General features: G+C 38.4%; 1 protein-coding gene across 2 annotated transcripts in view; it reads left to right on the top strand.

The window, feature by feature from the left end:
- Positions 1 to 3,617: 3,617 nt before the first annotated feature.
- TYR (tyrosinase) overlaps positions 3,618 to 13,949 on the top strand; it is a 103,509-nt gene continuing 93,177 nt past the window's right edge. The window contains exon 1 of one of the 2 annotated variants that reach the window (XM_017342912.3): positions 3,618 to 4,529. In XM_017342912.3, coding sequence (XP_017198401.1) covers positions 3,711 to 4,529 — 819 coding nt within the window. In that variant the 5' untranslated portion in view covers positions 3,618 to 3,710. The remainder of the gene's footprint in view (positions 4,530 to 13,949) is intronic. The other variant, NM_001082077.1, reaches the window with a different exon arrangement.

Consider the following 13,949-nt stretch of genomic DNA (forward strand, 5'->3'; position numbering starts at 1 on the left):
CAAATTACCATGAAACAAAGAACAAACAGAAATGATCGTGGAGGAAAAAGAAAAAGAGGAGTCAAGCCAATACCAGTGAGCAGGTGAATGATCTATATAAAAATGTGAGATATAGATGACCAATGTCCATGTCTAATCCATATTCAAGAACCTATTTGCTCAAACCTAACATATCTAAAAATTGAACTAATATTCAATTTCCCCAAGCATGTTGCCCTCAACTGTTCCTTATTTTAGTTAATGTACAAGTCAGAAACCTGAGGCAACCTCAAATCTCTTTTCCCTTTATTTCTTACTCTTTTTGAGTTCACCAACCTTGTGTCTCTCAGATCCATTCACTTATACCCCTCTCAGGGATCATCAGTTTGATCCTAGCAACATCGTTTCTTTTCTGGTTTACTCCAAGAATTTCCTAACAGTTATTTCTACATTTACTCTAGGTCCCACGTCTATTCTTATCTCAACAGCTTGACTGAAATGTTGTAACTCAAAATGATTGCATCAAAACACTACTTCAGATCTTTTTCAGACTGTGCTCTGGTTCATATATACACCACCTTATTTATAGTATCGCGGTTAGGGAACATGGAAGCACCTCAACCCTCCTGAGGGCTCTTGAGCATGCCACACTGCTTCCACTGAAAAGCTGTGTGTATGTCATCCCTTCTGCCTAGAGAGCTTGCACATCTTTTATCCTCCTCTTCTCTAAGCAGATTTCTTTTTTTTTTTTTTTTTAACATTTATTTATTTGAAAGTCAGAGTTACAGAGAGAGAGAGAAGGAGAGGCAGAGAGAAAGAAGTGGGGGTGGTATTCCATCTGCTGGTTCACTACCCAATTGATGGCAAGAGCCGGAGCTGCGCCAATCTAAAGCCAGGAGCCAGGAGCTTCTTCGAGGTCCCCCGTGTGGGTGCAGGGGCCTGGGTGCAGGGGCCCAAGGACTTGAGCCATCTTTCACTGCTTTCCCAAGCCACAGCAGAGAGCTGGATCGCAAGTGGAGCAGCCAGGACTTGAACCGGCACCCTTGTGGGATGCCGGCACTGCAGGCAGTGTCTTTACCCACTACACCATAGCCAAGCATATTTCTAATCCTTCCAATGCCTCCTGGGATGTCACTTTCCCCAAAACCTTTTTTGACTATGGCTCATGACACTAGGTGGGCCCTCCTGCCATCTTCCCTGACAGCTTTCTTTAATTTTCTTTTAGAGCAACTTAAAAGGTAATTCACTCTAGAAAATAAGATTCTTTAAAATAGACATAGTTACAAATCTTGGTTAAGATTGCTAACATTAAAATATTACTTTAATTGACTGTATCCTCTGTAATGGCAGAGAGTTCTTTGTTATGCTTGCCATCGCCTCTCCATATCTCAGCCAATGCCTGATAGTTGATGCACAGTAAATACTCTGTAATTCTACTCAGTAAAGCATTGAATTGACTTCATGTTAGGTCATGTACTAATCTCTCAGGATAGAATAGGATACTTTCAAATCCTGCAACGTGGAGACACCTAAAGAATGTACAACTAGAGTCAGGGCATAACCAGTAATGGGGTTTGATAGGAACGTGGTACTGGTAATAAGACTATCATACGTATAGGATAGAGAAATTAGTAGCCTACACTGAGGAGGGATAAGGATCTGTTAACTTAAGTAAATTAATTCTGTGAAGGAAATTAAGAAAAAAAGAATATTTCAGTGATTTCTCTAAGCAGGCTCTGAAGATTATGAAAAATAGACAGGAAAGTGGGTTCAGAAGCCTTTAGTAAGCACGATAGAGTCTTTAAAAATTATTTCACTGGGAAGCTTGATGGGGGGCAACGCAAAGCAAAATTCTTAATTAAATTGAACATGAGAAGTTGAATTCTGTCTATAAGTAAATGGAAAAGAATTACAAAAAGCCACATGTGGTTACAAGAAGCACAGAACCAAGACTCCCCAGAGACAAGAAGCCCTGTGTTAATCTCTTTGTGGCTCAGAAAGGAGAGAGAAAAAAGATTAAGTCTCTTAGGGGAGATCATGTGATGACTTCCTGATCCCAGCCAGAGGCAGCATTTCCATGGAAACTTCTTTTCCTTCTCACCCACACACTGCTCCTTCCACCTGCAAAGGCTGCCTTGAGTCTCAAAGAGAGTTGTATAGAGAACCTTGACATTTTTTCTAAATAAGGAGACATATTCAGCAAAACGAGAAGAAAGTGGAGCAAGCTGTCATTCCAGAATCTGTAGAAGAGGGATCTCTTTCCCTGCCCCTGTCAGTTAGGGGGTACAGACACTAATGAGTTCCCAAACTTTTACTTTCTTTCCCTCTTTCTGTAAGTCCAGGGGACCATGCAGCCTTAAGCTTTGAACAGGATGAATAAGAAAGACTCAGAGGTGCAATTTTGATTTGAATTCCCTATTTGTCACCTTCACTTTATATAAGTTTCCATCTTAGTTCAAATGATTTAGTAAAGATTCAAGCCCCTCAGTGGATGAGTCTCGGTGTTAATTTCCTGTAATATAGGAGGATCATCTGAATCTAATGCCCCGACTCTGGAGATGCCATTGCCATCTGCCTCAAGTGTTGTCTCCAATCTCCATTGTGTGCCAACCCCTTCAGGTTTTATTCAATGGGCACTCTTTCATAATAACATTTGCATAATTTTATCCAAAACAATGCAATCCTTTCTAATATCCTCAGTTCACTCTGCCTTCCATTAAAAGTTTTATATATAGCCTATTCTTTTGAAAGCAAACGGAAATAGCTAAAATCATATTTTTATTCATACATATTAATTTCCCTTGATCTTTATACACACAGACAGAACTTGAACAATTGAGATTAAGAATTTTTCTTTGATACATATATCTCTCCTTATTCATTCACACATGAAATGGAGAATCTCTTTGCAAGAATCACATGGCAAACAAAATTTCAACAACAGTCTAATTTCCTAAGTATAAGGGTGAAACAATGTGATGATAGCAGAGAGAGAGAGAGAGAGAGAGACAAATTTCTTTGGAATATTCAGTTGAGAAATCCCCACCATGAAGCAAACCATCAAGCTATCAGATTGATGTATTCTTAGGTTTAGTCAGAAAATGTATCAAGATAATCAGGGGAAAATATCAGCAAGATATTTTCCTTTGAATGTGTTGTAAAAATAAATCAACTGAAATGTAATCAGTCATAAGAAATAATTTCTGGGCTGTGATGAAAATTCTTCTCTGCAAAGGGGGTTCTAAAAATATTGTAGCCTATTTAGGGTCTCTGAGAAACAGGCACCCTGCACCCAAAATCTCCAACATTTCTGACCTTTCTTAGTAAGGAAAGTTCTATTTGTGACACTGCTTCTCATTTGCAAACTCAATTTATTATTAACTTCATAATCAATTAACTATATTTTCTCAGGTCTGATATTATTAGTATTCAGCTCAATATTACAATACTAACCATCCAAATTAAATGATTAATGGTTGGTAGTGTTTCTCACTTAACACGAGCCAGTCCCACTGTGGGATCCATGCCAACTCCAAAGAAAAGTTAGTCATGTGCTTTTCAGAAGATGAAAGGTTAAGATAAAGACAGAGAGTATTGGATGCTGGAGGTGGGAGTGGTGTTATATAGGACTTAGCCAAGACATGTGATAGTCATTGTAGCGGTAGCTGGAAAGAGAAGTCTGTGGCTCCAATTAATCCGCTCAAGCAGGTATTGTGTGAACCAGAGGGAACATGCGTCTGACTGTTTTATACTGCCTGATGTGGAGTTTCTGGACTTCTGCTGGCCATTTTCCTCGAGCCTGTACCTCCTCCAAGAACCTGGTGGAAAAGGAATGCTGCCCTCCATGGAATGGTGACGGGAGTCCCTGTGGCCAGCTCTCAGGCAGAGGCTCCTGTCAGGACGTCCTTCTGTCTAACGCCCCCCTTGGGCCTCAATTCCCCTTCACAGGGGTGGATGAACGGGAGTCTTGGCCTTCTGTCTTTTACAATAGAACCTGCCAGTGCTCTGGCAACTTCATGGGATTCAACTGTGGAAACTGCAAGTTTGGCTTTCGGGGATCGAACTGCACAGAAAGGCGACTCTTGGTGAGGAAAAACATCTTCGATCTGAGTGTCTCAGAAAAGGACAAATTCCTTGCCTACCTCACTTTGGCAAAGCATACTACGAGCCCAGACTATGTCATCCCTGTAGGCACCTATGGCCAAATGAATAATGGGACAACACCCATGTTTAGTGACATCAATATTTATGACCTCTTTGTCTGGATGCATTATTATGTTTCCAGAGACACACTGCTTGGGGGATCCGAAGTCTGGAGAGACATTGATTTTGCCCATGAAGCACCCGGTTTCCTGCCTTGGCACAGACTCTTCTTGTTGCTGTGGGAACAAGAAATCCAGAAGCTGACAGGGGATGAGAACTTCACTATCCCATACTGGGACTGGAGGGATGCAGAAAGCTGTGATGTTTGTACAGATGAGTATATGGGAGGTCGCCACCCAGAAAACCCTAACCTACTCAGCCCAGCATCTTTCTTCTCCTCTTGGCAGGTAAGATGTACTGGACATAGACTGTGAGAGCAGAAAGAAATCTTAGCAATCACTTCTTAATACATGGCTTCTTAAACATCCCTCCTAACTTCCCCCATATGGCCAAGAAAAATGTTCTTGTTGATAATTTTCAATGTATCTGGCTCTTTTCTTTTATAGCACACTTCGTAATTTAATTAAATAGATATTTGTGTGAATATTTGTCTAATATCTGTCTCACCTACTAGGCTTCTATTTCCTAATGAAAAATAGTTCATGGTTCATCTTTTATTTCCCAGTACCTAAGGATGCTGCCTGGTAAATGGCAATGGCTCATAAAACATTTCTAAATGAATGAATGCAGATGATTGAATAAACAAGTGATCTTGTTTACTGGTTCTGAATAACAAAATTATTATTGACAATACAATATATATAATGGTCAAATTAGAAATACAAATTTCTGGCCTAATGCCAGACTCATTCATCATAATCTTCAGAAAAAGGCCCTGGAAAGTCATAGCCTACCAAATGTCTAAGGTGATTGTTACCATCAGGGAAGTTTGGTGAGTACTGGTTAGATTAAATCCCTCTCTATCTTTAGATATATAAGGATATAGAGGCTCAAATAAGTAGATAAAGAAAGAAAGCTAATATTCATTGAGTATTTAACATATTCACAGCCCTATAGCTAGTAGTTTCGTGCATCTATTCACTTACTACTCTTATTAACCTTTCTCCATTTTAAAGGTATTAGGGAACTTGCTTAAAGTCATATAGCTGGGAAAAAAACAAAGATATTTGTTCTCAAATATATTGGCTACATGACCACTCTATACTATTTGTAAGGACTTGACTGACGTGATTTTCTTCAATCAAAGAATTTGACCCATCCTGTATTACTGTTAGGCTGCAGAAGATTTTTTCTTTTTTCCTATATGTTTGAGAATTTTAGATAGCAACGTAGGGGATTGCTATTGGGCAAACGAGTCTTTATTTTTTCTATTCTGAATTTCACATTCTGAATTTGGAACAAAAAGTAATCAGAAAAATATGAAATTAATAGTTTGTTATTGAAATACCATGCTAGTAGAAGGAATGCTTTTCTTCCTGTTCACCAAAAATTTTTAATGGAATACTTTGGTTAGCAATGCTGCACAAAATTAAATTCAGTACTTGAAGGGGGTGGTAAGGATATAGCATTAACTCTCTAATATTCTGCAGTTTTAAAATGTGGATGGCCTGCCCCACCGCAAGTTCATAATACTTCCAAATGGGCACTGCTGAAACTCATTAAAAAATGACCACTAATTTCTGGTGCTATTAAGGTCAGCTACTTACCAAAAGTAATGATATATTTGTGCAGAAAAGACTGGAAAAATATGCTTGAAAAAAATCTACTTTAATATGTCTCCAATATCCTACTCTAATCTAGAAAATGCAAAACTATTTTCTGTTATTGCTTAAAATACTGCCAAGCTTGGATGTAGGATTTTTAGGTCAGTTGTAAAGCTTTCTGTAGCTATGTAGCTTTGCTTGACCTAGAAATGCTAGAGGATTATCTAAATTATCAAAAAGCAGTTATAATTTCACACTGAAGCTTAGCAAATAGATACAAATAAATATTTCATTAATTTCAGACTAGACAAGACCCAGAATTGTATTTATTTTCTTTTTCTAGTCATCTATTGATGATTATGTGTAATTTTCCTATTTATCTTTTTATGATTATGGTCAATTTTATTACTTTTTAAAGAAAATCTGTTGGATCTAGAGGATACATATTTAACAAATTGTTACAATTTCAAACTTGTTCTATGATTAAAGAACTGTGCAGGAACAAGTTTTTGTCTTAAATAAAATGAGAAAACAGAGTAAAGAAAGACCATTAGAGAAAATGAAGCAAATAACAGTTTAAATAAGTCAAGCCAAATGAAAGAACACGGGCTGTCCACCCACCTGTCATGTCGGGTGCCAAGGGATAAGCAGTGACAGAGGGGACAGTCACATACAAATCATATTGGTTGTTTCCCTTCCTTAACACAACCTCCCTGGTTACAAACTCCTTCAAAGGTGAAGACCAGTTGTTTATATCAATTGACTTAAGCAGTTCTGTTTTAAAATCACCTAGGGAGCCTGACAAATTTTGTTAAAAAATTGTGCATGGATTCCAACCATATAACATGCCAGAAATTCAAATTTCGGTCATCTGTTGTGAAGTTCATGCATTTGTATTTTTAAAACCTCCTCCTGTGATTTTAAATTGTAGGCTGTTCTAAGAATCTGATTTAATTAATATGAAGATTGTTTGGTATCTCTCTACTTTCACTTTACAAAAACACAGATTCTGTAATAAGCACACCATTAATTTGAATACTTTTCTCTGAATTGAACAGTCAAACTAATAACTATACTGGTTTGTGTGAAAACTGGTCAAATAGCTTCCAGACTAAGTGAGTTTCCTTAATATTTTTCAAATTAGCTGTGCTGATTGCTTCTTTGATACTAAACCTCCAGTTTTTCATACAAAAGGAGATTTCAGAGATTTTTTTTTTTGCTTTTTTAATTTAGTAAATATAAATTTTCAAAGTACAGTTAATGGATTACAATGGCTTCCCTCCCCCCATAATTTCCCTACCACTCACACCCCTCCCATCTCCTGCTCCCTCTCCCATTCCATTTACATCAAGATTCATTTTCAATTATCTTTATATACAGAAGATCAATTCAGTATATATTAAGTAAAGATTTCATCAGTTTGCACCCAGACAGAAACACAAAGTGTAAAATACTGTTTCAGTATTAGTTATAGCATTACTTCACATTGGACAACACACTAAGGACAGATCCCACATGAAAAGTAAGTACACGGTGACTCCTGTTGTTGACTTAACAATTTGACACTCTTGTTTATGGCGTCAGTAATCTCCCTAGGCTCTAGTCATGAGTTGCCAAGGCTATGGAAGCCTTTTGAGTTTGCCAACTTCGATCTTATTCCGACAGGGTCATAGTCAAAGTGGAAGTTCTCTCCTCCCTTCGGAGAAAGATACCTCCTTCTTTGATGGCCCCATTCTTTCCACTGGGATCTCACTCACAGAGATCTTCCATTTAGGTCTTCCCTTTTTTTTTTTTTTTTTCCAGGGTGTCTTGGCTTTCCATGCCTAAAATACTCTCATGGGCTCTTCAGCCAGATCTGAATGCCTTAAGGGCTAATTCTGAGGCCAGAGTGCTATTTAGGACATCTACCATTCTATGAGTCTACTGTGTATCCCGCTTCCCATGATGGATTGTTCTCTCCCTTTTTGATTCTATCAACTAGTATTAGCAGACACTAGACTTGTTTGTGTGATCCCTTTGACTCTTAGACCTATCAGTGTGATCAATTGTGAACTGAAATTGATCACTTGGACTAGTGAGATGGCATTGGTACATGCCACCTTAATGGGATTGTATTGGAGATTTAAAAGCAGTCATTAACTCTGAACAGAGACCTTCAGTGGTGTCGAATATCATGCCCACATTTTATCATAGAGTATATAAAAGCCTAAAATGATAGCATGATTTCTCCAGTCACACATCTGAGAACCTCACAGCCTCCTGGTTTTACTATTTAAGTTCACTATCTTATTCCCTATTTTTAAGGAGCTACTTAGGTTCTTGAAAGGGTTGAATAAACCACTATATTGTCAATGCATGATTTGATATATGGTCCTTTGATTTGCTCAAAATTCACTTGTTTTAGACAACATGAGCACATACAATGGTATTTTTCATTAATATCATAATGAAACATTCCATTAAATCTATACATATCCACATCCCTTAGTTAGAAAGGAATAACCCCCTCTGCTTAGTATGATCATTATCATACTTTGCACAGAATTATGACATGTGGCTGCAACTCTTCAGTATACATGATTTTCAAGCCTATCTATGTCTAGCAGATTGTAGGCCACTCCAACATAGAGATTAGGTCTAAATATTTTTGTCTCTCCTGATAAGCTTTAGAAATGCATATTGAATTGAACAAAATATAAAATAAGAAAAATATTGTCTCCAACACTATCATAGATAAAATTCCATAAGAAACTCCAATGCCAAGTACACAATAATGTCAATAAGAAACCACTTACTCAAAGTCTTGGATAAGATATCTTATGTAGTTTCCTCAGAGTTTTCTCTGCTTTTCTATATGTATGTACATGTATACGTGCAAAAAAAAAAAAAGAGCACAGTAAAGAATATCAAGCAAGTTACAAGATGTCTGCATGATATTTAAGTGAGATTGGAAATATTTACTTGGCAAAGGTTTCTGTTAAATAAGGTAATATACAAAAGTAAAATAATGCTAATTTTCTTACAAAATTCATATTTACAATTCACATATTTTGCTTGTCCATTTCTTTGTTTAATGCCAAAAGCTTTTAAGGTTGAGCCAGATTTGTAATCAATTAAAATAATTCATTTTTTTTGGTCTTGGGATAGTTGAATAATAATATTTAAGTTAAAAATACCTATGTTTAACACAATTATACCCAATATTATGCAAAAATCAGATAAAAGATCCAACAAGAGACGTCTGTCATGGTAAATCAAAACAAACAGTAGAAACATTTCCTAGATGATAGACAAGAGTGGACTGTGGCCAGGCAATTCACTTATCAGGTGAAAAGCGCATCACAGGGAAGCAAAACAGTGGGAAGGGAAAAAGTCACATTTCAGCACAGAGTCATGGGTTTTAGGTAACCATGGCAACAGCTCAGTGAAATAACAGCTTCTCTTTTTTCTTTATGAAAGATTCTGTGGAATGTCATATGGTTTACTTTTTTTTCCAGATAAACCTCTAATTCCATAACAGAACCTTTGCTCCTGAAAGCTTTTAATAGGTGGTAGCTGATCAGTTTCTTTAAGTTAAGAGAGCACTATCTAGTTTGTCCTCTTCATTAATGCATCTGTTTCTTCTTTTTATCTCCCTTATTTCTTTTGACTTGGGACACCAGATTTTTTTTTCTCCAAGCGCGTGTAATGAATCATTTTTGTTGAAATGGAAAAAGAACAAAGTGCTGGACAGATGACTTAAGCTCAGAATTCTACTTCTGCCATTTGCTAGGTTAAATTGAACAAGTTATTCAGACCTTTCGACCTTTTATTTTTCCCCAACAAAAATAAGAGGGGTGTAACTCTCATGTATGCTTATTTTTCATGTGAATAAGAGCAGTAAATGGAATGAAAAGCAGAACAATGTAGTAGAAAAGATACAATCTGTAGAGTCACATTAACGTCCGTTTGAGTAGATGTATGTAACTTAGCTGCAAGACTCCAAGCAAATTATTTAATGTTTCTGAGATATTTTTGTTTCTAAAATGTAGAATAATATAGCTTAAAACATCACTACAAACTAATTCAACAAAATGTGTTCAAATAAAGTAACTTGTTCAGTATCTCGTTTACTATATTGTTTTGAATTTTGTGTATGGAAAATACTATTATAATATATTTGAAAATAATACACCCAAGTTCTGTAGTATTCAAGCAGTGTAATAGACTCAGACACATCTGAGTGTAATAGACTCAGATAAAAAATGTTTTGGTGGTATGACCTATAATCTTGTATATAATAATAATTATAGTAATTATCATTAATCACTCTACACTTGACATTATACTATATGCTTTACATGTGTTACACTAATCATATATGAACCTTGATAAAATTTGTTCCATTCCCCACTTTAAGGTGAAAAAACTTGATATACAGAAAGATTAAATAACTTTCCCAGGGTCATATGGCTGATAGGGTCAGTATTGGACAACATAATGTTCTGACTGTGTTCTCTGTGTTGCTAACAATTCTTCCTACCCTGCCTCCTCTTAGTAGTAATGTAATGATTTGAAGTTAGATTTTCTTTCTTTCTTTCTTTCTTTTTTTTTTTTTTTTTTTTTTTTTTTGACAGGCAGAGTGGACAGAGAGACAGAGAGAAAGGTCTTCCTTTTGCCATTGGTTCACCCCACAGTGGCCGCTGCGGCTGGCGTGCTGCGGTCGGCGCACCGCGCTGATCCGAAGGCATGAGCCAGGTGCTTCTCCTGGTCTCCCATGGGGTGCAGGGCCCAAGCACCCGGGCCATCCTCCACTGCACTCCCTGGCCACAGCAGAGAGCTGGCCTGGAAGTGGGGCAACCGGGACAGAATCCGGCACCCCAACTGGGACTAGAACCTGGTGTGCCGGCACTGCAAGATGGAAGATTAGCCTACTGAGCCGCGGCGCTGGCCTGAAGTTAAATTTTCAGATTATTTCCTGAAACAGAGCAGATCTTCTCCCTGTTACTAATATCTCTAATCATGTGACGATTTTGTCATTTGGCAGTTGGTATTTCAGCAAAGTAGTTCCATTCAAACCTCTCGAATTTAACTGAATGTAGTGATCTTTAAAGCAGCAAGATCTTTTGAAAATATCAGGAAATTTATTATCCAAAGAGGAATGAAAATAATTTAGTCTATGTACCTGCTGTGATGTCTAGTTAATCAGCATTTTGAAGTATTCAATATATTACATTCACTATGAAAGTTAGGTTAGTTTGGCCGGCGCCACGGCTCACTAGGCTAATCCTCCGCCTGCGGCGCCGGCATCCCAGGTTCTAGTCCAGGTTGGGGCACTGGATTCTGTCCCGGTTGTTCCTCTTCCAGTATGAAAGTTAGGTTAGTTTGGCCGGCGCCACGGCTCACTAGGCTAATCCTCCGCCTGCGGCGCCGGCATCCCAGGTTCTAGTCCAGGTTGGGGCACTGGATTCTGTCCCGGTTGTTCCTCTTCCAGTCCAGCTCTCTGCTGTGGCCCAGGAAGGCAGTGGAGGATGGCCCAAGTGCTTGGGCCCTGCACCCACATGGGAGACCAGGAGAAGCACCTGGCTCCTGGCTTCGCATCGGCGTTGAGCACCAGCCATAACGGCCATTTGGGGGGTGAACCAACGGAAGGAAGACCTTTCTCTCTTTTTCTCTCTCTCACTAACTCTGCCTGTCAAAAAAAAGTTAGTTAGGTTATTTTTATTCAACCATTCCTAAGCCATTAACAAGTAGAAATAAAAGTTGTGATGATGATAGCTTTAGAATCAGGAGGATTGGATTTTAGTGTTCTGGTTCTGGCTTTAAATATCACCCAACAATTCTTATGCTCAATTATATATGGATGTAAAGATTAAGAAATGTCAGGAAGTATCATAAAAACCAGAAAGTTACATTTGTTGAGCCATGAACTATTTGTTGAATTTTTTTCTCATGCATTATATCATAATAAAATTGAAGAAACTGAGGTGTAGCAAGTCTATAAAATCTGCTCATTGCTACATTGTTGAAAAGTAACTGAGTCAGACTTGAAACTCAAATGTACCTGAATTTGGAGCCCAATTATTTTTCTGCCACACAAACTATTAAACAATAGTTTAATTCATAAGTTATGTCTTCCTGACCAGTGATTGAAAGTGGTTCTTCTCATTGCCTTTGCTCAAACAGGTGGCAAAGAGGGCTAGCACTCAATCAGTTCTATTTGTTGGTTATTTAATTTGTGTTTACATACTTCAAGATTGTAGACTCCCTACGGCAAGAGACCAACAGGATGGTCTTTATTATTTTCAGAAGTGTTGCAAACAATTGGCTATAAGGCTTTTGATTTCTAAAATATTATTTTGTGCTTCTTGCCTGTTGCTCATGAAATTTTTAATTATGGCAAGTATGTATATTCTGCTAGTGTTTTGTGCTCTCTGATACCCAGGTTAAACCCTCATCATTAAAGCAAGGATAAAATCATATAAATCCACCAAGTAGTTATGTGAATTTCAATTTTAAAATGTATGAGTACTTAGATATCACTTCCTCATTGCCTGGGGCACAATAGTGGCTCCTTATGTGTTTAGAAAAATATTTTGGGACTGATATTGTGGTATAGTGGATAAAGCCTTCATCTTGGATGCCAACATCCCTAATGGTCAATGGTTCATGTCGCAGCTGCTCCACTTCTGCTCCTGCTAATGGCCTGTGGAAAGCAACAGAAGATGGCCCAAGTGCTTGGGTCCCAGCTACTGAAATGGGAGACCTGGATGACACTCCTGGCTCCTGTTTCTGGCTGGGCCAGCCCTGGCCATTGTGGCCATCTGGGGAGAGAATCAGTCAATGGAAGGTCGCTCTCTCTCTTCCCTGCCTCTGTATCTTGACTTTCAAATAAATAAATAAAATCTTAAAAATTGAATATTTTGGAGATACATTCTAGGGCAAAGGCTGGTATCAATAACAGCACTAGGAAAAATAATAAGTGCTCATTATACATTAGTTGTCAAAGACTCATTGTCTTCTTCATTTTCTTCATTCATTCCACAAATATATATTGATCAGAGTTCAACATATTGTTCTAGATTCTGAGAATAAGGAATAACCATAATGTAAAAATCAAAGATCTTTGTCCTCATGAAGACTAAATTCTATGAAGGAGATAATGATCATTATTTATTAACAGAAAATAAAATGAATAAAACTTAAGTTGGGTAAAGGAAAATTTTGTCTCCTTACTGGGCACAAGGCCCCTGTGGAATCATACATCTGCATGAAGAGCTCAGTAGCAGCAGAGTGGGCTCTCCTGCACTTCATCATTTGCTCGCAATTTATTTCTCACTACCTCATTAATTACTCAATTCGTTAAATTTAAGGCATTGATAATTTTATGCTGAAGTATTAATTTATGTACCACTGAGGAAAAATAAATATGCCAGTTGATTATGGTAGGACACTGTATTTTATTCTTTTTTTAAGTTGTACTTATTTATTAAAAGGCAAAGTGGGGCCGGCGCCGCGGCTCACTAGGCTAATCCTCCGCCTAGCGGCGCCGGCACACCGGGTTCTAGTCCCGGTCGGGGCGCCGGATTCTGTCCCGGTTGCCCCTCTTCCAGGCCAGCCCTCTGCTGTGGCCAGGGAGTGCAGTGGAGGATGGCCCAGGTGCTTGGGCCCTGCACCCCATGGGAGACCAGGAAAAGCACCTGGCTCCTGCCATCGGATCAGCGCGGTGCGCCGGCCGCAGCGCGCCGGCCGCGGCGGCCATTGGAGGGTGAACCAACGGCAAAAGGAGGACCTTTCTCTCTGTCTCTCTCTCTCACTGTCCACTCTGCCTGTCAAAAAAAAAAAATAAATAAAATAAAAAAAAAAAAATAAAAGGCAAAGTGACAGAGAGGGAGAGAAATAAAAAAAGATCTTCAATCTGCTGGTTCATTCCCCAAAATGCCTGCAATAGGTGGGGCTGGGCCACACTGAGGACAAGACCCAGAAATTACACCTAGATTTCCCATGTGGATGTCAGGAACTTTAGCTCTTAATTCCTTATCTGCTGGTTGCCTCCCAGAGTGATTAGCAGGAAGTCTGAACTGAAGCGAATGTAGGATTCAAACCTGCACTCTGATATGGGAT

Source organism: Oryctolagus cuniculus, chromosome 1 (assembly GCF_964237555.1).
Source record: "Oryctolagus cuniculus chromosome 1, mOryCun1.1, whole genome shotgun sequence".
NCBI classification, from domain to species: Eukaryota; Metazoa; Chordata; class Mammalia; order Lagomorpha; family Leporidae; genus Oryctolagus; species Oryctolagus cuniculus.